Source organism: Thermothielavioides terrestris, chromosome 2 (assembly GCF_000226115.1).
Source record: "Thermothielavioides terrestris NRRL 8126 chromosome 2, complete sequence".
Taxonomy (NCBI): Eukaryota; Fungi; Ascomycota; class Sordariomycetes; order Sordariales; family Chaetomiaceae; genus Thermothielavioides; species Thermothielavioides terrestris.
In genome coordinates, this window is record NC_016458.1 from 814,099 (window position 1) to 838,211 (window position 24,113).

The window sequence follows — 24,113 nt, forward strand, 5'->3', positions numbered from 1 at the left end:
TCAAACGACAGAGTATCCATGCTATTTATTTCCCAGGAGACAAGGCAGCTGAGTTGGTATTTGAAACTCTCGGCAGGTCATCCAACCCACAAAGCTCCTCTCTGACGGGTTCAGGGACCACTCGCAGCAAATCAAGAAACGCGCGACATAATTGTTGCGGCCAGTTCCACACTGAGGTGCCTCGTGAAATCTGCATGTGGCCGACAATGCTGAGAGTAGGGTATTCGAGAAACGAAAGAAAAGAGGTATCACTATAAACATGCAGAAACGAGTGTCAACAGAGCGCCCGGCAGAAAGCTCCCGAACCCAAAGCCCATTCATTCCCTCGTCCGTCGCAATGCCCGAGCGCCAATAACCCATTCAAAAATGCAAGAAGGCAGACTAGCGATATCCCGGCTGCCGCCTCGTCCACGAGTGTCCAACCCGAGTAGACCGTGAGAGGGCTTAACGACGATCACCGTCTTCCCCTGACGCTTCCCGCTCCCTCGAAAAGGATGAGTTGCCCGCCCAGCGGCTAGTCAGGGCAGAGAACCAAACATCGTGGCGGGCCGGCTGCCACTCCTGTCTGGATGCCTGGGTCCACGTGGGTCCCCGCTCGAGATCATCCACCCGGTTCGGAGAAGGGAGCCTGTTCTGATAAGTATCCGAGGATTCGCCGCTGCTATCGTAGCTATCCTCCCGGAACGGCTCGTACTGCGGGCCCGGCGAAGAATGGCGAGCGAGCGATCGGACAACGTCACTCTTGCAAATTGGGCATGTGCGCCGTCTCGTGGTAAGCCACGGCGTTCTGGGGCCAGGTCAGCACGGCTCAACCTTCTGGTGTGCTTCCGGATTCGCGGGTTGGCTTACATGCACTCAGCGTGAAATTCATGTCCGCAGGGAAGGCGCATGACCCTGCTGACACCGTCGACGTACTCTTCCAAGCAGACAACACACTCCACTTGTCTGCCCATGTACTTTCTCCATTGGCTTGATGTTCCGCTTGGCTTCTTCTTCTCGCGAGAACGCGTCCTTGCCGTCGGCGAGACGCCGTCGGGCCCCAGCAAAGCTGCGGCTTCTGGGACATCTGTGGTGGTGCGAGATCGAGGTCGCGACCGAGAAGAGCCTTGGAGTAACGGTGTGGTGGGCGAGGAGCTCGCTGGCGACGGTGTCCTCGGCGACTGTGTCGGCGACGGGGCGACTGCGTGATATGTCCGTACCGGCAGCTGCTCTATCACTGACTTCGGCGCTCTCCAACGCCGCATCCGAATCTTGACCCGAAGAATGAGTAACGCGTACACAACTGTCAGTGTTATCAAAGGACTGATCACTAGAACCAAAAGGGTGTCGAAAAAGGGGCTGGCGCTGCCAGTAGGCGTGATGGTGACCCAAAGGCCCTCGCGCGCCTCATTTCCACCTGCGGATGGAGGAACCGGCACCGGATTGGTGGCCGGAGGGCTTTGGCTTTTGTCTGACATTTGATCTTGTTTATGTTTTGAGTCGTCCTCGCCACCGAAGATCCTGGGGAAGAGCCCGCGCCCTCGGGGGTAAGAGGAACCAGACGTTCCAGGACTGTGCGTAGCAGCGTTTTCAACGGCGCTTGCTTTGTATCGCCCACTCCTTGGGGCGTTGATGCCACCCTCTGGTCTGTCGATATCCGCAGACGGGCCACGACCTGCCTTGCCAACTTGCCTGGCCGAAGGAGCTGAATGGAAAAGCTGGGCATCGCCATTGATGGACTTCCTTGTTGTCGAATCCTCGTTCCTCTTCGCGGTGCGTCCAGGCAGGTCGGAATTGCGCCAGTTCCGAGTTTCAATATGGGAGCCGCCGTCCTGAGCTTCACCTTCTGCCGTCTTGCCAAGGCTATTCTTGGTAGGCTTGTCCAAGTTGTTGTCCGGGTTGTCGACCAAGACCCGGTCAGAGCCGGCGCTGCTTCGGGTTCGTCCCCAGTCGGAGGAAGTACCTTGATCGCCACTCCAACGGAAAATTCGCGAAATCCAACTTCTTCGAACACGGGTAGATCTTGCGATCTCAGGTGGAGGGCTTTGCTGGGCAGGCGACGCCAGCGCCGACGTTCTGGACGCAGCCTTGGCGGAGAGCACTCTGTCTCTCGACCTCTGATCCTTTCCGCCCTTGACCGAGCGCTGGACGCTTAGCTTAGGCTTGCCGTGCTCGTCAAGAGTATCCTCGATGAAACTACCGGGTTGCGTGAGTGAGGAAAGGAGGTGGGCGGTCGTACGGGATGTGAAAACGGAGGGAATTGTGACGTTGTCCACATTGCCCCGGGCAAACATTTGGATTAGAGGTCCCCCCTTCTGGTTATCCCCGACAATGACAGCGATGGCTCCACGTCGCTGCGCCCATTTGACCTTTTCGAGAAACCCACAACCGCCTCGACTAAGGAGAACAATCTTTCCCGTGATCTCGGCCGATTCCTGAATTGACTGGATATCAGCATGGCTCGATGCCGAGGTCGTCGTTCCTTCGCTCCGAGTGCTTCGCGTTTGCTGGTGAAGATAGTCATCTGTTCCGTCGTTCACGGGCTTGGACTCGCGTTCAGATGGTTCCTCAACCGCGTCGCGATCGACCACAGGGTCCATTCCCAAATCAGCCTTTGGGCTCCTGCCGTCGGCTGCGCCGTGGGCGCGCTTGTTGCTGATGGAGCCCCGCTCTGCCACTTGGAGGGCAGGCTGAGACCTACCATCCTCCCAACCGGGAATATCGCTGCATCCCAACTCGCCCTCTCCATCGCCGTCCTGGAGACTCTCTTCAGAGAAGCCACTGCCTATCCACAACTGTCCGCTGAGGCCGCTAGCAGGCAAAGGAGGTCCGAACGCGGCGGGTCGGGCGGGGAAGAAGGTGCTGTTGTCATCGGTAAGGCTGATGGCCGCGTTTGGTGGAAATAGCGAGAACGGCGCACTGAACGAGAAGAAGGCGCGGAGCGACGACTTCTGCGCGGCCAAGGGTTGAGCTGCCGGGCGCGGGCGGCCGAACGAGCTGACGGACCGATAGATGAGGAAGAGGGATGCGGAGCAGAAGAGCACGAGGATAGCCACGCGAGGAGGCCGCATCGTGCAGTGGCTGCCACGCGCGGGGCGATGATGGATCCAAGGAAAGGGCTAAACCTTGGGAGTAAGGGTCCTTAGGATACGGAGGGGAACATGGATGATACAGGGCACTGCTCGAGGAGTCAGGCCGCGCCGCCGTGTTCTGGCATTCGCGAGAACGGGCAGTCTAGGTAAGGTAGGCAAGGGAGTTGGCGATTCTTGCTGTTTTAGACCTCGGGAGCGATAAAGTCAAGCGACAGACGACACATGATGACCTCGACTTACAGCACCAGGTGCGGTGGGGCGGGCACCTGCCCACCAAGTGACTTGACCGTGGCGAATGTGGAATGCTCGTCGGGCCAGCTCCCATGGTCTTCCCCGCATTTCCTTGGCTCACTTGTTTTTGGGATGGCCAGGGTTCGGGTTCAGCCCCGCGCCTACCCGCTTCTTCTGGCTCGACCACTTCCATCCATCCACACGATCCATTTCTCCGGACTTCTTGACAGTACGGATTACTGACACACAGTTTCCCATGTTAGCAATACCACTGCCTCAGGGAATAAACTTGGAACATCAAGATCCACGCTGTTAGTTTAACAACGCTGTTACTGACCAGCTGGAGTGAGCTTGTTTACCTGTGCTGTGGCGGAGCATGCGTCTCTCAAAGGGAGTGCCATATGCCTGAGGCGGGGCACGTTTATCTCCTCCCGTCCAGCTTGACGGAAAGCCTTGCAGGGAGCTTCACCAGGTCTTGCAACCCTAACCCAAGGTGGGCCTTGGACATCGTGCACTTCCTCGCATTGAAATTCTGTTATACTACCTACCTAATTTACATACAACCATTCCACAGTATGTAAGGAGATAAAGCATTGATTGGAGTGGTACATCTTACTTTTCACTCATCCAAATATTCCTTCATAGTAAGGCAATGACATAAGAAGTTGTTTGAGCATTTCGAAGCAGCGTCGGTGTCGATGAAGGAGAAAAGCGATCGGGCGCGATATTGCGGACCAGGGGTTGTTGATCTCTGCCGGCCGGTGGAGCCCATTCCTCCTCGCCAGCCGCTGCAAAGTTACAAGCCACCTCCAATACGTTCCATACCTTCCGTTACCAGTTGACTCATGCGTTGACCCCTCCTGGAGCGGCAGAAATTCCTGCAGCGCCTGATGAAGGGCCCCTCTTAAAAGTCACCTCCCCACCTACCCGGCTTTAGTCCATTGACTCCTCCGGAACAAAAGCCCTGGATGCTGGGCTCGTTGCGGCGACTGGCTTGCCTGAGACGGGAACCGCTACTCAAACTTCCCTCGGCCTCCAACCTACCGTCGCCTCGACACTACTCCCTCCAGCGACTAGCAAACATGGCACCTGACGCGACCGCTGCCGCTCCCTCCCCTTCTCCCGGCAGCCCTGCGCCCGATGCGGCCACGGCCAAAAAGAATGGTAAATCTCGAATTCCACCGTGCCCGTTCAGTGGTCAGCCGATGCTAAAACTGCTCCCGTGACCAGAGCAAAAGGAGAAGGCCAAGGCGGATAAGGCGGCCAAGTTCGCGGCGAAGCAGGCCAAGTTGAAGCAACAGCAGCAGCCGGTGCAGAAAGCTGCTGCTCAGTCGACTCCGAAGACTCAGACCCCGTCCCTCCCTCCTTACGTCGACGAGACCCCTCACGGCGAGAAGAAGATTTTGCAGCCGTTCGACCACCCGCACTTCCAGGCATACAATCCCAAGGCAGTCGAGTCCGCATGGTATGCTTGGTGGGAGAAGAGCGGTTTCTTCCAGCCGCGGCCGCCCCGGTCTCCCGATGCCGGGAGGTTCGTTATTCCTCTACCGCCTCCCAATGTGACCGGTGCGCTGCACTGCGGTCATGCCCTGGCCAATTCCCTCCAGGACACCTTGATTCGGTGGTACCGGATGAAGTGAGTGGCCACTTACCCCACCTGAGATTGTTTTTTTGTGTACACCTCGGGTCTTGTCTAACTTCTCCGAGGGGATACTCTACCCTCTGGGTCCCGGGCTGCGACCATGCCGGAATTTCTACTCAGTCGGTTGTAGAAAAGATGCTCTGGAAGAAACAACGGAAGACGCGCCTTGAGCTCGGCCGCGAGGAGTTCACAAAGCTTGTCTGGGAATGGAAGGGGGAATATCACGAGCGTATCAACAATGCTCAAAGGCTCATGGGCGGCTCGATGGACTGGTCTCGCGAAGCGTTCACCATGGACGAGAACCTCAGTGCCGCGACCATGGAGACTTTCTGCCGCCTCCACGACGAAGGGTACATCTACAGGTCGAACCGCTTGGTGAACTGGTGCACCCACTTGAGAACCGCCCTCAGCTCGCTGGAGGTGGAAAACAAGGAAATCAGCGGCCGTACAATGCTTGAGGTGCCGGGTTACGACAGGAAGATCGAGTTTGGTGTCCTGACGTACTTCAAATACCCGATTGACGGCACGGATCTGACGATCGAGGTTGCGACGACCCGTCCCGAGACCATGCTTGGAGACAGTGGTATTGCCGTTAGCCCTGGGGATCCTCGCTACGCCCATCTCGTCGGCAAATTCGCGCGACACCCCTTCACGGACCGGTCAGTGGCACCAGACCTGTATGGATTTCTGAATGCTAACAAACCGTAGCCTTCTTCCCATTGTGGAAGACAGCTACGTCGACCCGGAGTTCGGTACCGGTGCTGTCAAGCTCACCCCCGCTCACGATTTCAACGATTACAAACTGGGGGAGCGCCACAACCTCGAGTTCATCAACATCCTGAATGAAGATGGCACTCTGAACGAAAACGCTGGCCCGATGTTCCAGGGACAGAAGAGGTTTCACGCCCGCTACACCGTCGTCGAGGAGCTGACAAAACGCGGCCTCTTTGTCAAAAAGGAGCCCAACCCGATGACAATTCCCCTGTGTGAGAAGACCAAGGACGTCATTGAGCCATACATGACACCCCAATGGTGGGTGCGTATGAAGGAGATGGCCGATGCTGCTCTTAAGGTCGTCGAGGAAGGAAAAATTAAGATCAGCCCCGAGAGCGCGAGGAAATCGTACGACCGGTGGTTGTCCAATATCAACGATTGGTGCATCTCTCGGCAACTCTGGTAAGTGTGGCATGCCTTGTATTTATTTTTATTCTTTTCTTCTGCTTCTTTTACCTGCTCTTTTCGCTAATACTTTCTGTCACAGGTGGGGTCACCGCATCCCCGCTTACCGCGTCATCTTCGAAAATGAGGAGGGCCCTGAGACCAACGACTCTCAATGGGTTGTCGGCAGGACTCCCGAGGAAGCGCAGGCCAGGGCCGAGGCAAAGTACGCCGGGAAGAAGTTCCGTCTGGAACAAGATCCCGACTGCCTAGACACCTGGTTCAGCTCAGGCCTCTGGCCTATGTCCATTCTCGGCTGGCCCAATACTGAGAGCAGTGACTTCAAGAACTTCTTTCCGACCAGCATGCTGGAAACTGGCTGGGATATCCTGTTCTTCTGGGTCAGCCGGATGATCATGCTCAGCCTCAAACTGACAGGCGAGGTTCCCTTCACCGAGGTCTACTGCCACAGCCTTATCCGGGACTCCGAGGGCAGGAAGATGAGTAAGTCGCTCGGCAACGTCATTGACCCTCTCGACATCATCAACGGCATTGAGCTGGAGGCGCTCCACGCGAAGCTCCTTACTGGCAACCTGAAGGAGGATGAGGTTGAGCGCGCCACCAAGTACCAGAAGACCGCGTTCCCTGGTGGCATCCCCGAGTGCGGTGCCGATGCGCTTCGGTTCACTCTGCTCTCCTACACCACGGGCGGCGGCGACATCAACTTCGACATCAAGGTGATGCATGCATACCGCCGGTTCTGCAACAAGGTCTGGCAGGCCAGCAAGTACGTCTTGAGCAAGCTCCCGGAGGACTTTGTCCCGAGTTCCAAACTCGACACTTCGGCCCTCTCGGTGCCGGAGCGGTGGATCCTCCATCGGATGAACGCTGCCGTCAAGGGCATCAACGAGGCACTCGAGGCGCGCCAATTCTCCACCAGCACCAAGCTTGCATACCAGTTCTTCTATGACGAACTATGCGATGTCTTCATCGAGAACAGCAAGGGCATTTTGAGCGATGGCACTCCGCAGGAGCAGCAGAGCGTCCAGCAGACCCTTTATCGGACGCTGGATGTTGCGCTGCGCCTTATGCATCCCTTCATGCCCTTCATCACGGAGGAGTTGTGGCAGCGCCTCCCTCGCGCCAAGGATGATGCGGTGCCATCCATCATGCTTGCTCCATACCCTGAGCCTGACGATGCGCTGGCGTTCGCGTCCGATGCCGAAGACTACGAACTCGGTCTTCAGTGCGCTGGCGGTATCCGTTCCTTGGCCGCCGACTACAACATCCGGTCAGATGGGCGCGCATTCATCAAGGCGTCCACGGCCGCCAGCTTGGAGAAGGTCAGCGCACAGCTCCAGGCGATCAAGACTCTGTCTGGAAAAGGCATTGCCGAGGTCAGCATCATTGGCCCGGATGCCGAAGAGAGCTCGTCGCCGAAGGGCTGTGCAGTCTATGTCATCTCCGCGGATGTGGCGGTTCTGCTGCAGGTCAGCACGCAGATCAAGGACATTGACGCAGAGATCAAGAAGATCAATGCCAAGCTGCAGAAGACCAACATCGCAATCGCAAAGCAGCAAGAGCTGATGGGACGCGAGGGATTTGAGAAGGCCAGCGATGTGGTTGTGACGGCGGAAAAGAAAAAGCTTGCCGATGCTCAAGCAGCGAAGGAGAACTACGAGAGGACACTGGCCGAGTTCAGCAAGCTGAAGGTTTGATCGTTGCTGAACCCGCGGTCATGGAGAAACCGCGTGGTATGTCTGTAGACATTCTACACAGTATACCAAGTGAGCTAGAATAGAGAGATCCATGTCCTCAAAGAGGCCGGGTTTTTCGTGTTCTTGTGTCGCTGATGTTACCGAACAGAACGCAAGCTCGTGTCTCGGCGACCCTCTTAAAAAAACAAAACAGATTTCTTAGAAATACGACGCACCCTGCAGCGGTCCGTGCGCCCCCACCAAAACCTCGCAACGAGCATCACCGCACCCCAAAGCTAACGTATTGCTACAGGAATCGCGATAGGAGTTAATAAGAGAATCCAAACGGTTAACTGCCACGTTGGTTACTAAAAGGAGAGGGCATTTGCAAAGACGGATTTAAAGCTAGAAAGGGGGCTCTTATCGATAAGATAGCTTATCGATAAGATAAGTGTCACGTGACCTCACTACACTTGGGGGTTAGCATTTTCAAGCTTTCTTGACAGGTCAACGTTTTCAATCACTCTGCATTTTCTAGCCTCTTAAATCGTACTCGTAACATCGTCAATTTGAAGCGATTCCTATGGCGACATGTCAGCGGGGGGGTGCGGTGATGTTCGTTGCGAGGTTTTGGTGGGGGCGCACGGACCGCTGCAGGGTGTGTCGTATTTCTAAGAAATCTGTGTTGTTTTTTTAAGAGGGTCGGTGTCTCGGGCTGGAACCGTGGTAAGTTCTCAGGCCATGACGGCAACAGATGTCAGTCTACGGGCCAAGGAGTACCTACACAGAACATAGTTTACTTATCGTTGAATCCTGGGCACTCCTGTCAGCGGAAGCGAGCTGATCTTTGATGACGGGTTTGTCCGGTTTCTGCAGGAAAGCTGAGGGCCGGTAGAAGGAAAGAAGCCCTTACCATTGGCGTATATCTTACGCACCTGAAACCATATCGCGGGTGGAAATGGGTGTGGGGTAATCGTTAATTACCAGGTAGTTATGGATTACTCCATACGCAGTTGACCGCTTGCCATACTAGTAAGGCCAGCCACATCCATGAGGCTGACTTGTGGCTGGAAATTTTCCGCAGCCCTAACTGAAGCAAATCGCTGGGGCCACACATTCCCAAAATTTCGTGATCTGGGACCCGAGTTCGAGAACCTGAACACCACAACGCGCCCTCTTGCCGACGACGACGCAGGTAAGTCTGATTGCTCGCTACACCTCTCCCGTTGCTTGCGATATTAACTCTACTGCTTCCAGATCCACCGCCAAAATGAGTATGTTCACCCCTTCTTGCGATGAACCCCCAGCAATTCCGTTCGCGATACCATTGTCCTCCTGCACCGATCCCTCGATCCCGCAACGAGTCTCCAAAGCCGGCATAATACCGCCACATCGCAACTTACTTCTAATCGACTTTTCTCTTGGATACCTTGTTGCTGGCAAATGCACGTTCGGTCTCAGAACGGGGTTCGCTGACACACGATTGCAGCGAAGGGTACCTCCAGCTTCGGCAAGCGGTATGTTCTGCGGGCAGTGCAAAGACGCTTAGTGCGCCCTGATTTCTGACTGCGATCTTAGCCACACCAAGACCCACGGCCTCTGCAAGCGCTGCGGGTAAGTCGATACGAGCCCCTGGAATGAGCAGCCGGACGAGACGGCCGGAGCGTGGAACGAGGACGAGAGGACGATATTCTGCAACGCAGACATTGACCAGGAATTCTCTGCAGTCGCCGGGCTTTCCACAACCAAAAGAAGGTCTGCGCCTCGTGCGGTTACCCTGCTGCCAAGACCCGCAAGTGTACGTTTCCAGATCTAGGGCTTCCGATCGGTCGCTGGGAGCCCAACGGCTGATGAGTGCGACACAGACAACTGGTCCGAGAAGGCGAAGCGTAGAAAGGTCACTGGCACCGGCCGGATGCGGTACCTCAGCACAGTGTCGAGGCGGTTCAAGAACGGCTTCCGGACTGGTGTCCCCAAGGGTTCGAGAGGCCCCGCGATCTCGACTGCTTCATAATCGGTTATCATGACGGGGCAGGGTGGCGGACAATGGGATGGTGGTTTTCGGCGAGCGGTATAACAGGGGCTGGACACTTCTCGGACGGACCTACTCGCTTTTCGCTGCTACATCCGAAATGGTATGATTTCGCGCGGGGCTCGGTTCAACGGTCAAGATATCGAGCAAAAGCTCATGAAACAAGGCGTAACATTGCGGGCAAATCACACGGTTCTTATCAGGGCATGATCCAAAGGGCTCTCGGAGGATCTCCGCAGGTGCATGCCGCTAGATGCTGGACGGTTCAGTTCAGGCCAGGTCAAGGCGTCAGCAAGCGGACGCACAGGGGACGAAGATGGGACCTTGTTCCGATGGGTATCTTTTGTGCTACTGGCCTCTCTCGAATACTTTCACGCCACCATCGCCACCCACATGATACAAATATTCCTGGTCCCGGGCAAGGAGCCGGCCTCCCCCGTGCGTGATTCGGATGACACCGCTCACGTCCTTCGCGACCCCTGTGTCGAGCAGTCTCAAGCTAAGCACAGCATCTGCCTCGTGCACTAGGCTCAGAGCGAACCAGGCGTGCTGCTTCTCGAGCGAGGTCTGCTGTTCTTTGATGAGGGGGTCGTCAGCAGCCACCGTGACAATGGCAGCATGCGTGTTCTGGAACCCGTCTTAGTGCAAGTTTGGTTGTGTCGTAAGAAGCGGACGGAAACGTACCTCTCTCAAATCCATCAACATTTCCCACACTGCCGTTGCTATCCCGGAAGGCTCTCCACCCGCTGAGCTCGGAGGAGGAGAAGCAGCCAAGACAAAGTCCAGCCCGTCAATCACCAGCACAACCTTTCTCTCCCTGCCCTCTCTGTCCCCGAGCCCTGTCCCGGCCGAACCACCTTTTTTCAACTGCGCCACCCCTTCCAAGACCACGCGCGCGATATCCCCCGGCGCAAGGCTCGCCGGAACCCGCTTCCACCCCGCCACCCCTGCCCTCTGCTGCTGTTGCTGCTGCTGTTGCTGCCGAGACTGATGCTGAGACTGAGACTGATGATGCGGCCGTATTGCTTGCGTGCTGCCGCCGCCTCCGCCGCCCCCGCCCCCGCCCGTCGCCTCACCCGACTTCAACGACCCCCCGCCGCCCAAACCGCCGCCCAAACCGTCCACGTACGCGAACCTGCCCCGGCGCGCCGCGGCTTCGAGGTCGACGCCGAGACGGGCCAGGCCGTCCCTCCAGAAGGCGAGGTCGCGGAGGAAGCTGACGAGCAGGACGGCCGCTTCCTCTTCTTGTCCCGCTGCCGCCGCTGGCGACGCCCCAGTCACGGTCACGCCTGGTTGTGGCGGTTTTGCGGTGCCGGCTTGTTTGAGGAGGGCGTAGAGGTGGCGGAGGACGAGCCAGTTCGTGCTGGCGCCGAGCACGCCCGTCAGGACGATGAGGGAGGCCTCGTCCGGCAGGGCAAGGTAGGGCTCGAGGAGGTGGGGGATGCGGGATGTCATGGTGTAGTCTTGAGGGGAAGGGAGCAGCTATGGTGGGGTAGCTTTTGAGGTGATGAAAATGTATGGAGGGGTACCTGGTAGGGTTATGGCACGGAGTAAGAACCTTGACACACCGTGTGAAGATGAGGGGTGAACACGGTACTGGGGAGTTCTGACGCAAATCGCCAACTGAGAGTGGTTGTGTGAGAGAAGATCTAACATGACATTCTGTGCTGAATGATAATGCTGTGGTATCCATATCTCTGATTTCATGCTTCCGTGAGTCATGGTATGCATCATATGAGAACCCCCCAGCGCCTAAACACCACAAACACCTCCTAACACAAAACCAAATGCACAAAACTGCCCTCGATGCATAGGTAAGAAAGGGTATGCCGAGTCAAGATACGAGATGCCCTGCAATCAACCAAGTCCTGTATCCCTGAAAGCAACACCAAACGCCAGCCGAGTACCAGCCATGCCTGCCCATAGAAGTCCCGTTGCTCAAAACCGCTCCATGAAATTCCTGCGCACTGTCCACATGCGCAACCGCTTGCCGAAGATGTACATGGGGATGGTGAAGATCAGCAGGATCAGCTGGATGACACCAATCCAGATGTAGACAATCTTCGACCCGTCATCGGTGATCCAGCCGGTGACAAACAAGCTGAAGACGAGGCCGTGCAAGACGTTCTTGCTGAAGTTGAGCGTGACCAAGGCTTCGCCGGCGTACTGTCGATAGCTGTCGACGCAGAACGTGATGCTCGTGGTGGAGCCCATGGTGCAGCCGAACGAGACGATGCCGAAGAACGCCGTCGGGACCATCCAGTGATCGTGGACTTGGGCCGACCAGCCGAAGCCCATCAGGCCAATGACAGTGGTGATGGCGATTGGGATGGCCATGACCAATCTGAACTCGGGCTCGTAGAGGCCGCCGTTCCGCCGCGCCATGGCCTTGACGATGGTGTCCGAGACCCGCCCGGCTATGGCAGAACCGAGGATGCCGCCGACGAACGGGCTGATGTATATCAAGCCCGTCTGAAGCGCGTTAAAGTCGTAGATCTGTTCGCGGTAGATGACGGCCACCGACTCGGAGATAACAATGAGCCAGCCAACCGAGCATGAGTAAACCACCGCAGACCAGAGAACTGCAGGGTAGGAGAAAAGGATCAGGGGTCGCACGACAACCTTGTGCCACTTGTCTTTGTTGAGGCGTCCGTTGAAGGGCTTCAGCGACTGGACGAACGAGCGAGGCGGCTGCTCTCGCAGGGCAGCCGTGTACGGCAGTGGCCCTCCTGTTCGGGAGCTCCGGACGGATTGCGACTCGCTGTCGGTATCAATGTGCCCGCCGTGGTTGGATATCGCGTCAGCTGGTGGTATCTCGAGTGCGTGCGGTGTCGCTGGCGTGGGGGGTGCCGGGGTAGGGGGCTGCGATGTTGTTTGTGGGGAGTACTCCTGGCCCGGCGTAGGTCTATCACCTGAGGGTACTGGCTTGCCAGCGTCCGTTTCCTTCTCGAGGACATGGTCCGCCTCAGAGTTTCCGCTGCTTTCACTCGACGTATCCACGTGCTTCACGACATCAGTCTCGGCGTCGGGTGCGAATCCAACGCGGAGCGCTTTTGTGCGGCCTCCTGGAGATACAGGGCCATCACCAGCAACCTCCATTGACGGTCGGGCTGCTGGAAGCGGCGCCGCATGTGGGACGTCCGGCCTGGACGACAGACGACGGAAAATGCCCGGCCTCGAGTGCGACTTTTTCGCTGTCCGCGGAACAGGAGCTCTGTCCCAGAAGGTCTCCGGGACGAAGAAGAATAGCAGAAGACCGCAGAAAGCGACAACAATAGCGACAGTCCTGGAAGGTTCGTTAGTGATCGCCGTTCGCCGCAGAGTCTAAGCTGGCTCAGGGCACGTACCAAAAAACCCATCGCCAACCCATGTTTTGGATGATGACGGCGCTGACCAGCGGGACCAGGTTCTTCCCGCCCAGCAACAGGAGGGTATAGATACCGATTCGGAAAGCACGCTCGTGCAGGAAGAAGATCTCAGCAATGGTGGCTGACGGCAGGCACTCCACAGGGCTAACTGCGATGCCCTGGAAGATGCGGGCCAAAACGAGCGAGGGAAAATTGGGCGAGGCGGCGCACCAGACCGAGGTGGCGATGAAGACAATCGCCCCGAAAAGATAGACCGGCCGTTTCCCCCAAAGGATGGCGGTCGGCGAGAAGATGATGGATCCAAGGCCCATTCCCATCATGTACAAGCCTGTCGTGAGCGACACGCTGTGTACGTCAACGCCATACTCCTTGGCGACGTCTGTGAAGCCCGCTGCGAGCAGTGGTGTCGTGCCGCCGCCAACCATGCAGAAGAGCCCCAGAGACAGCAATGCAAGGTCTCTCCGCCAAGCCGGCCAGTTGAGCGGGTCGTTGGCCGACTCCTCCGGTTGGGGTTCTAGGATAATTTTACCGTCGGGGGTCTTCTTTTTGGGGACCTCCTCGGCGTCCTCCGGTAGCTGGCGGTGTATGCCCGTTGGGATGGACGAATGGGACGTCCTTGCCGGCGCGTTCCGCAGCCCCAGTGGTTCATTGTGGTCAGCGGCTAACAGCAAAACCGAACCTGTTCCCAAAGTTAGCTGCGGTGGCCCCAGGCCCATGCCCGCTCCTCTCTGGGCTGCGTTGGCTGGCGTACCTGGCACCTCAATCGTCTCCTTATCCTCGAGGATGCCCATGGTCCATTTGGGCGGTCCCGACTTCTCAGCATCGCGCTCACCGCGGGACTTCCGAGCGCCGAAAGAGCGCCATAACCGCGACGGTGAAGGATCTTGCGTGTCCTGCCCCATGTCGCCGGCTGCGGGAGGAGTGTTTTGCCAAGCTCTGACCTTGACTGCCCCAGAACCTCGGATCTTCCGGGCCAGTCGGACGGGGCGATAGATGGTCGAGAGTTCCGCAGGCAGAGATGGGGTGAAAGAACTCCAGGTATATATGCGCAAATCTGCCTAGACGGTTACGCGGCCGAACCCGACGTTGGGAGCAAGGAGCAGGGAGCTGTGACCTGGGGGGGTGTGGGAGAGCGATTGGTGACCTTTGTGTCGACAACCGAATCCGGCAGGTGTCGATGATCTGCCAAACCGCGACTGAGACCAGCAAAGCCTAACTCCGGCAGGCCAGGCCGTGGACCCTGCTCCAATGCGGGTTGGGAACGGAGGAAGAGGTGAGTGAGAGGTGCTCAGTAGTCTGACGGCAGCAGGAGGAGGCGGCGACCGATACAAATATGTATCAGAACGCAACGAGGTCACCCAACACACACATGGGGCCGGCTGGGAACAAGGTTGGATGGATGGGTCTCCATCTCCTCCACGGCACGCACGGCAATGGAGGGGTCCGCCAAGAGGGAGCTAAGCAGCACCTTGGCCATAGGCGAGCGCCTGGTCAGCTGGTCATGCAGGCCGCGGGGTATATCCAGTGCTGTTGACGGGATGTTGAGCGCCGCGTCGGTGGCTGCAGAGTTGGGGAGGAAGCGCGAGAGGACCGCCAGTCAACAGCAGAAGATCTGACATGCGCCAACCTGCAGAACGCCCGAAACCCGGAATCAAGGAAGGGATCCGCCAGATCGGACGGGGGCTGTGTGGGGCTGGCAAACGGGGCAAAGCAGACGGCGCCGTTTCTCAAAACAAAGGAGCAGTCTACGTGACCCCAACCTGCGACAGCTGCGCTGGGATGAACCCGTCCTCGAGCTCACCTCGGGCTCCTTCGAAGCTCTTCGTTTTCCCTCGACTCGCTCCACCACACGGATGGAAGAGCAGAGAAAAACAGGCGCGGCTCACATCGCTTGCTTACCACAGTAGGTACTGTGTCTACAGTAAACTCACAGCGGGGCAGAACGTGAGCCCAGAAACGCGCCCCGCTAAAACTTCCCCACATCGCTTGCCCCCGGAGCAGCTTGGCCATCTGACGACAGTGGGGCTGCAATGCATCCTGTGGGGGTGATCGGCCGAGTACAGCGCTCCAAACGCATCACTGTCCATTAACGTGACACTCGTTTGCAACTGACTGCCACCCAAACAAACAAGCTAGCCCCGCTACAACCCGTTTTTGAAAATCGCTCCTCGGTCTATACAATAAAGAATTTTCAGCTATAGCTTACTCCTATTCCCTATTCTATTTCCTAAACTACACCCCGATATTCAATCGTACTTAATTGAATTAAGTTGTCGGTCGTACTACTAATTCTAATTAGCCTTATTCCCTAAATCCCACCTTAGTAGGTTTCTTTTATAGTCGTTTAAGTTTCTTAAAAGATCAAGCTGACCCTAGATAGTAGAAACTATAGCGCCTTTACCGCTTTCCGACTTTACTTAGAAAGACCAACCGCTACCTAAGCTACCTAAGGCTCTTAAGGACTACTAGGACAACATTATATAGACTACTTAGGTCGTTAATAAGCTCTAGGTCTATATATTCAACTAGGTACGTTCGATTGTTAAAGACAATTGAGTAAGATACCTAAATTTCAGTTTTAAAAGTTTTTACTTTACTAACTAGGGTTATAGAAGCTTCGTTGGCTTTAGATCTCTAAGTAAATCTAAAAAGATAGGGTAAAGATAGACGCCCCTTAGAAACTTACTAACTAAATATAATATATAGCTATTATATACTACTTGTTTCTTAAATATACTAAGGAGCTTGATACTTATAAGAATTGTCCTTTACCTAATAAGATAGGGCTAGGAATTATATATATCTAGCTAGGTATTGGTTATTTAGAGGGGTTATATATCAACTGTTACTACTTTAGAAATACGACTGCTTATATATACTATTAAGGTATATCGCTTTAAAAAAACTTTGATTCTAAAAGTTTCTAATAGGTTTAGCCTATTATAATAAGGAGGAGGAAAAGTTAGCTTAGGCTAAATACAATAAGTTCCTAGGGATTAGTAAAGAGTTTTATTAGTATATATCTACAAAGGAGCTCAAGGATTAGATTAATATAATTAAGAAGGAGCTAGAGTTATAGGAGGAGAAGGAGGATAAATAGGGTAGACTAAAGAAAAAGGGTTGGCGCTAGGTCTTAATGTCTTAAGGGATAGGGTTATATAGACGATTGGTTTTTTACAATATTCTATACTAAGGGGGATAAAAAGGTCGACGTTGTATTCTAAGGTAGTAGTGAAATTCTAATCTACTCTTATCTCGGCAATTCCCTACTATATAGCTAGTGTAATTACTAGTGTTAGTACTAAGTGGATACCGCTAGTGAAATACTACCTTTAGATAAGAATCCTTATTTTATCTTTAGATAAAAGTTTAAATTTAATTATTAGATAGATCTATATATAATCTTAAGACGAAATAGATAGGCTAAGTAGATTTTTAGTCATTAGACGAAATGCTATAAGTCTTAGCCTTTTCTCCAATGTTTGCCTTAGGCTTTATATAGCTTCTTCTATTTTTATATAAAGATATTTAATTATATATAATTGCATTTACCCTCTTAAGCCCTAATAGCTCTCTTTTATAAACGTATTAGCAAAGTGCACCTAACCTTGTTTTATAATAATGATATTTAGTTCTATATAGACTGTAAGAAAGCGCTTACTTATACCCTAGATTCCGATAACGAGTTTCCATTTGCTCTGTCCTAACCTACTTACTACCAACGTTCCCTACTTCTAAAGTAGGAGTCCCCTAATGTTAGGGTAGTATTAAAACCTATAAAGAAAGCAAAGCAACTACGAAATAGAGGCAATGCTAGCCTAGTTGGATTTATTAGTGTATAAGCGGAGGTAGTAAAACAACGCTCCTTTGCTACTGCTAAGAACTACTTTGAGCTAGCCTTTTAAGATACCCTCTTTATTATTATAGAGCTTTAAGTATATACGATATATATACTAATAAGAGGGAAATACGTAACTCGTATATACTTTGAGCCTAGTATTATTAAGTCGATCAACCTATTTTTAACTAGCCTTTACCAACGCTTTGCCAATTATACTACGCTTATCCAATATATCTTTAACCTCTTTAATTAAAAGGGTCAATTCGACGTAGCCAACTTTAAGATCGTAGTATCCCTTAAGTAGATAGGCAAAGCGAAGCTCTAGGTTATAGACCTTGCGATATTGCCCCCTTCTTAACCATTTACCTTCGATATACTATATTAAGCTATTTATAACAAAGAGGTCTCTAGACCAAGGGAGCCGTTCTACTTGTTCTTACTTTAAGAAGAAACCTATATTAAGAAGTATAAAGTCCCTATAATCGCCCTATATTTAAACTTAGAAGAGGAGGAAAGCGCTAGTAATCAAGACACTAAAAGATATACGAACGTACTTTCTTAAAATTATAGCTAGAGCTATAAACGTTAAGCTTCTTCTTAAATAATACTTAAGCCAAGGTTAAAGAAGATCAAGTCTAAGCCTATTGACTTCCTAGTAATTAAGTAAGAGGTTGTTCTAGCGTAGGAAGCTCTATAATAGGAGAGGAAACTATTAATTAGCAAGCTCTTTAGCGATAAGTCCGATCTAGACACTATAGTAGTAACGCTAGAGCTAGAGGAGCGTATAGAAACCGAAAAGGAAGGTACAAATAAAACCTCTAAGTAGGCGATTAAAGGTAGAGCTAAGGAGCAAGGGCAGAGCTCATATTGGGTATATCTTAGTTTACTATTTACAATACGTTCAAAGGTAATAGTAAAGAAATAAGTTGGGATTAAGCTATATTCTTATTCTATATTTTAGTTAGCCCTAGTAGGCTTTACTCTTATTAATAGAATCTCTACTTCTATTATTTTAACCTAGAATCCCTCTATCGAAGAACGTTTCCTATACGCTCGCTTTGTCCTTTAAGTCCTAGCTCTAATCCAAATACTTAGTCTAAGTCTCTTTAAAAGAGGCTAATTTAGCTTTAATATCAATGCCCTCTATATATATCTTCTTAAGAAAGGTAGTCCAACCTCCTATCAGCTAAGAAAGAAGGGTAAAAGCTAGTTAGCGTCTATACTCTTTGTAAAGTGCAAGCTCGTCCTAAAGAAAAATATATTTACTAAGAAGGGGTATCTTAAAGTTAAAATTATCTAGACCCTAGTAGCGTAGTATAATTTCCTTATATAGGTTAAAGACCTTAGGAGGGAGGAAATCATTAAGCGCAACTCTATCTAGCTCTATAAGCTTTTAGAGTATCTAGAGGCGGTCTTAGGGAATAGCAACGCTATATTCCATTGTAGTAGGCTCTATAAGAGAAAAGTATATCTTCGACGGAATGCCTATATAGATATATACCTAGTTTCATTGACGTTAGATTATATAATTGTTCTACTTCTTTACAAAGGACCCGATTTCCTATCGAATCTACGGTATATATATAAAGAGGAGGGCAATTCAATGTAAAACTTAGTCTAGCTACTAGGCAAATTTACGCTATAACTTTATAAAAAACTTCTACTATATATTAGCATTTAATTATATATAATTGGACCCTTTGACCTACGACTTACTATCTAAAAGCCTATATAGCCTCTATAAAGCTAAGCCTACTAGGACTTAATACATTGGTTCTTAGTGCTTTTACTAAAGTTCCAATAGTCCTTAAACTCGAGGGAGTACTCTAGGCTAAATAGAGGTAAGTTAGGATCGATTGTTGTAAAATCAACTAAACTAGATTGTTATAATCCCTATCCTAGTATATACCACTTAATCTGTCTATCCTAATTCCTATATAGTCGTAGACGCTACGCCTGCTCTACACTAGTAGAAAGCCAATAATACGCTCTAGCTATTATAAGCGTCTCCTTGCTATAATCTAAGTATATAAGCATCGGCATTACCCTGCTTTCTAAGATAATAGCGAGGTACTACGTAAAGATCGACCTTTAGGTTAGAGCTAAGATGCCTATATAGGCCTATATAATAAAGCGTAAATATATATTAATCTTAGCGTAGACTTTAAAACTGAACTGTTAGAGCTTGCAATAGACGTTAATCAACTAAGTATAGTTTAGCCTAGGAAGGGTAAAGCCTCCTTTATAGTTAGTAAGAAAGTTCTGCTTTACCTAGACAGATACGTTAAACTTACATTTAAGAAGCTTATAAACACTGTACTATAGAAGGTAGATATTAGCGGTTTACGCAATATACTTCTAGGCGGCCCGGTATCTAAGCTAAAGGAAGAGGATTATAGAAGAGGGCGATAATTCGAAGAAGGCGAGAAGTTCCTATTAGCACTTAGCTAGCTTATACTCCTTTAGATTTTTCGTAATACTAAGTGCCTACTATAATGATTTAACACCTCGCTAAGAGACTTGGAAGCTATATTCTATAAGATAGGAATATAATTCTTTGTCGCTTAGGGCATAGGCCTAAAACTTCTTAGATAGTGCGATATATAGCTTATCGAAATCCTTGGTCTAGGGCTACTTTAAAGGTACCCGCTATTTCTTAAGCCACTAGTAAAGGAGACTATAAGCAACCTTTACCCTATATTCCTTATATAGCTCTTTATAGATAGATTTAACTAGGACTTTAGCCTAATAGAGCTTTGTAATAAAGTCCTTAAACGGCTTAAGATCAATAGTTGTTTAAAGTATCTTAAACGTTTGTATATAAAAACAATTTGTGTAAAATTGGAAGTATTTGTATAAGATTGGACTTATATTTAGAAAAGTTGCTAAAGTAACTTTACAATGCTCTATATATTGTAGGTTGACTAGAGTAGCCTCGGCACTAGCTTTCTTTAGTATAGACTTAGTTATACAAGCTAAGACAAGGCCTAAGACAACGCTATTGTAGCCTAGGACAACGCTATTGCGGCCTAGGGAGGCGCTAATTAGGTCGATTAGGTCTAAGCTTATTCGATCGCCTAGGCTTACGTTATCTAAATTTTTAAGGTATTTATATAATATCTTTATCGACTCTTATCTACATTAGGTTGGTTTTAAAGAGTAGGGAAATCATTTATATAAAATAGAATGGATTTAAGTGTAATTGAATCCTTATTCTATAAATAGGATAAGATTCAATATACCTAGACTTTGTATTATAGGTTGGGATAAGACTTTTAAAACTTAGAGTTTAATTAGGGAGTTCAAATAAGATTTTATATACTTAGACTTTAAACGAGATATTAGGATACTATTGTTGAGACTTAGAGTCTAATTAGGGAGTTTAGATAAGATTTTATATACTTAGACTTTAGATAAGATGTTAGGATAATACTGTTGAGACTTCGAGTTTAACTAGGGAGTTTAGATAAGATTTTATATACTTAGACTTTAGATAAGATGTTAGGATAAGAATGTCTTTGCTATATTTTATATATAGTAAAATATACTATATAGTATAAAAATCCAGTGATATTACTATAAACGAACTTTATTAATAGTATTATATACTAATCCAACCTATTTCCTAACCTATAGTATAAAATGTCTAGCTAAACCTATAGTCCCTATAACCTATACCTAAATAGACGCTATAACCTAAACCTTACTCCTATAATAGGCGGACCCCCTTTGCTACCTAAGACTTAAGCTTGTTCTATAGTATCTCCAACTAAACTTCGAAGTCTCTTATAGATGTAAACCGACAAATGCGTTCTATTAGTAGAGCAAGCTTATTGTTGTAAATATATACCTTCCTTCTCTCCTTAGCTTCGATCTCTAAGAAATATTAGTAAATTAAACTAAACCTAGATTTTTTTATATAATATACCTTGATATAAAGAACAAGCATTTCTATATAAAGAGTAAATATAGTTGGTATATACCCCTTTCTTAAGCTTAATATTAGGCTAGATATATAAACTATATAGCCCTATACTCTTTAATAACGTATATTACTAGCAAAGTGTCTTAGGACTAGTACAAAGGGCAAATAGTAGAAGCGCTAAGGCTTTAGCATATAGCTAGGTATTGACTTTAACGTCAATATACTAGATTTCCCTATCCTTCTAGATTTCCTTAGGGACAAAGTAGCGAAGAACATTCTACGACCCTAGTTAGCAATTATAAAAGTTTATAAATGAAAATCGATCTATCTAACCTTCTTTCTATCTATTAGTTTATAGACCTCGTTGAATATAGTCTTATAGAGCTTTTTTAAGACCTAAGCCATTGTTTAAACGTTGCTATTACAGTCTTCGAGAGTTGGTAGCAACGTAATTGTAAACGGCTATCGAGAGGCCTTGATAGAATTGTCTAGGGTTATATCCTAGGGGGTAGGATTCTCCTTAGTATAGGCGGAGGGCGCTATTCTAAAAGCTAAGCGATAGGCGAATAAACAAAGTGAACTTAAATTAAAGGAATTAGGCCGATCAGAATATATACTACAATAGACAGCTTAGTTCAATTGAGCGCAATTGAATATCGGGATATGGTTTAGGAAATAGAATAGAGAATGGTAGTATAGTATAGCTGAAAATTCTTTATTGTATAGACCGAGGAGCGATTTTCAAAATCGGGTTGTAGTGGGGTAAGTTGGTTGCTATGGCGATTGCTCGGCTGGCAGTCAGTTGCAAACGGGTTTGGGTTAATGGACAGTGATACGTTTGGAGCGCCGTAGCCGAGCGTCCCTGCGCTCATATGTGCCTGTTCTCCATGACCTTCCATTGTGGCACGCTCGTGCTTGTGCCACAGCTTCCGCATCCGGCTTGCTGCGCTTCGGGAGGGTTCTCTGCGGATGCAGAATGACGCAGCCGAGCCACCTGACATGCTGCGGCGTAAACTGTGGTGTTAGGATGTGCTGCTGCCATACACCAAGTAGGCAACGCCCCCAAAAAGATCGTCGGAACAGCCTGCAACGGACGGCAAGCACATGCGTCGCTTCTAATAATACTCAAAACAGGCGCCGCACACCCGTGGACGGCAACAACAATCCATCCTATACTACACTACTTATGTCGCAAGCGTAAAGAGCAGGCGTCCTGTACTTTTGAAGCTCACCGCTCATTAGACCGAGGAGATCAGGTCCTGAACGTGCGTCCAGAAGCCTTGCCCACTGGCTTCCCTGTTGAATAACGTTACTTTGGCGTTGAATTGTACACTACAGTACATGCACGAGCGGAGCGAGGAACTAAGGTTCCCCGCCAAACAAGCGTAGCGCCGGAGTTGATGGCCACACATGGACGATGTCACATTCGCCGCGTGGGGGTTCAGTGCTTCTCGTGGGGCCTGTGGTGTGCGGCGCTCTGGGACGTTGTTTGTGTTGTGAAGGTGAGGTACCTGAACGTTAATTAGCGGGTACTGTACGTGCCCAAAACGATCAGATCCTCGCTCATTGTCTCCTTTCGACGGGAAGTCCCGAGCGCAACCGCCTATCCGTGCGGATTACGTCGTTCAGGGCGTGATACATCAACCGCATGAAATCTTGAAACTTTCCATCAGAAGGCTGCTGTCCGGCCTTTTCGCACTAGGTACTGAATCACACCCAACATGCAACTTCTCAGTTCTCGGCTCGCCCACGCCGAGCGTAGGTTGCTCGCGTCAAAGCCCATCATCAAGTCGAAGCCCGTCATCAACCGAGGCCAGCCTGCGGCGCGCTTGCAGTTTTCAACGTCACGCCAAGCCCAGGCACCAAACCAGGTTTATGCCTCGTGAGTTCCATGTCCACGCTCAGAAACGAGCAGTATCTGGATTCTGGAATCAATTGCGAGCGCTGACCCGCCCATCATCTTCTTTCGCACCCGCCCGGCTAGCGTGCGCAATCCCGACCAGTTCCACACGTACCAGCTGCTGTCCTCGTCCTCACGGACACCGCTGTTGACCCTGTGGACGACCTCGTGGTGCTCGACCTGCCGCGTTGTGGCACCTCTCGTCCGAGAGCTCGTCGAGTCGGGTGTCGGCGAGGCCGAGGGTGGCGTGGGTTACTGCACCGTCGAGTTTGACGCGCCAGACGTCATGGCCGCCGGGCTGGGTCTCACGTACATGATCAACTCGGTCCCGACGCTGCTCAGCTTCGATGCCGGCGAGGCACAGGTGCAGACCAAGGTTACGGACGGCCGGCAGCTGGCAGACCGGAAGTTCCTTGAGGAGTGGATCAAAAATGAGGCGAGACGACACGGCAATCGCGGGGGCGGAGGACCCGGCGGCGGCGCGAACCTCCTCGGGAGTCTGTTTGGCAAATTGAGATGATATGCCGTGTTTCTGGCCACCGACTCAGAATGGGAGCAACGTGACGGGGTCGGGATGTGAAGGTGAAACCCACCGGCGCATGCCCCCCTCCATGCCTGTTCCTCGAGTGACTTGTGCTTGTTTACCAGCATCTCCTCGTATTGTCTCCTCTGTGCCTAAAGCGTGGATCACACGAAGCCGATGAATCATCCTACCAGGGCGCTCGGGATGAGCGCTGTGTCACTTGTGGCCCCAGCAGCGATGCAGTACTCCTTTCTATCTCTATTGAAGCTTGTCGGTCGTCGCCTCGTCGCTTTAGCCACAACGCCGTCGCTGTCCGGCGACCCTTTAGTTGAACTCCGCAGCCTCGTTCCAGTTTTCGTGTAAGACAGTTCAGCTGGAGCCGAGTATCACAAGCCCTGGGCTTCGGATCCCCGGTTCGCTGAAAATTGTGGCGATCCGTGAGACAAGCTGTTGGCTCTTTTGGGATTCGGCGGTGAAACTCACGCTGCAGTGGATCAACCCGCAGTGACCATCATGTCAGGTAGAGAGGCAGCTCAATGGCGAGTGTTTACCCTGTGCCACGTTTCGGAGGGCTTAGATCGGCGTCTCTAGCCTTGAGATACACGGCTGGGACGGTAACACAGGAAAAACTCGCGGGTGTTACACGCGGATACAAGTTGTCACCTTGTTGCCAGAGACCATAGCTGCCTCTGGGCGACCTCGACCTTCGGCCATCTCCTAGCCCT

At 51.0% G+C, this 24,113-nt stretch overlaps 6 protein-coding genes across 6 annotated transcripts; 3 read left to right on the plus strand and 3 right to left on the minus strand.

Moving 5' to 3' along the window:
• Positions 1 to 274: 274 nt before the first annotated feature.
• THITE_2111514 (uncharacterized protein) lies at positions 275 to 3,131 on the minus strand. Its single transcript, XM_003651306.1, has 2 exons — positions 850 to 3,131; positions 275 to 787 (listed from the first exon to the last, which is right to left on the minus strand). The coding sequence occupies exons 1-2, from the start codon at positions 3,048 to 3,050 to the stop codon at positions 445 to 447; spliced, it is 2,544 nt and encodes an 847-aa protein (XP_003651354.1). The 5' UTR covers positions 3,051 to 3,131; the 3' UTR covers positions 275 to 444.
• Positions 3,132 to 4,098: 967 nt separating this feature from the next.
• On the plus strand, positions 4,099 to 8,390 carry THITE_2111516 (uncharacterized protein). Its single transcript, XM_003651307.1, has 5 exons — positions 4,099 to 4,466; positions 4,533 to 4,938; positions 5,010 to 5,603; positions 5,653 to 6,120; positions 6,206 to 8,390. The coding sequence occupies exons 1-5, from the start codon at positions 4,385 to 4,387 to the stop codon at positions 7,818 to 7,820; spliced, it is 3,165 nt and encodes a 1,054-aa protein (XP_003651355.1). The 5' UTR covers positions 4,099 to 4,384; the 3' UTR covers positions 7,821 to 8,390.
• A 459-nt stretch (positions 8,391 to 8,849) lies between these two features.
• On the plus strand, positions 8,850 to 9,813 carry THITE_2086510 (uncharacterized protein; the record flags this gene model as incomplete). Its single annotated transcript, XM_003651308.1, has 5 exons — positions 8,850 to 8,994; positions 9,289 to 9,316; positions 9,378 to 9,413; positions 9,527 to 9,597; positions 9,665 to 9,813. 5 exons carry the CDS (start codon positions 8,850 to 8,852, stop codon positions 9,811 to 9,813), a joined length of 429 nt encoding a protein of 142 aa, XP_003651356.1.
• A 189-nt stretch (positions 9,814 to 10,002) lies between these two features.
• THITE_2111529 (uncharacterized protein) lies at positions 10,003 to 11,527 on the minus strand. Its single transcript, XM_003651309.1, has 2 exons — positions 10,516 to 11,527; positions 10,003 to 10,458 (listed from the first exon to the last, which is right to left on the minus strand). The coding sequence occupies exons 1-2, from the start codon at positions 11,284 to 11,286 to the stop codon at positions 10,180 to 10,182; spliced, it is 1,050 nt and encodes a 349-aa protein (XP_003651357.1). The 5' UTR covers positions 11,287 to 11,527; the 3' UTR covers positions 10,003 to 10,179.
• THITE_2111531 (uncharacterized protein) lies at positions 11,528 to 14,316 on the minus strand. The gene is made up of 3 exons (XM_003651310.1): positions 13,951 to 14,316; positions 13,179 to 13,878; positions 11,528 to 13,117 (listed from the first exon to the last, which is right to left on the minus strand). Exons 1-3 carry the CDS (start codon positions 14,099 to 14,101, stop codon positions 11,770 to 11,772), a joined length of 2,199 nt encoding a protein of 732 aa, XP_003651358.1. The 5' UTR covers positions 14,102 to 14,316; the 3' UTR covers positions 11,528 to 11,769.
• Positions 14,317 to 22,455: 8,139 nt separating this feature from the next.
• THITE_2111533 (uncharacterized protein) lies at positions 22,456 to 23,475 on the plus strand. The gene is made up of 2 exons (XM_003651311.1): positions 22,456 to 22,847; positions 22,950 to 23,475. The coding sequence occupies exons 1-2, from the start codon at positions 22,687 to 22,689 to the stop codon at positions 23,383 to 23,385; spliced, it is 597 nt and encodes a 198-aa protein (XP_003651359.1). The 5' UTR covers positions 22,456 to 22,686; the 3' UTR covers positions 23,386 to 23,475.
• The last annotated feature ends 638 nt before the right edge of the window (positions 23,476 to 24,113 follow it).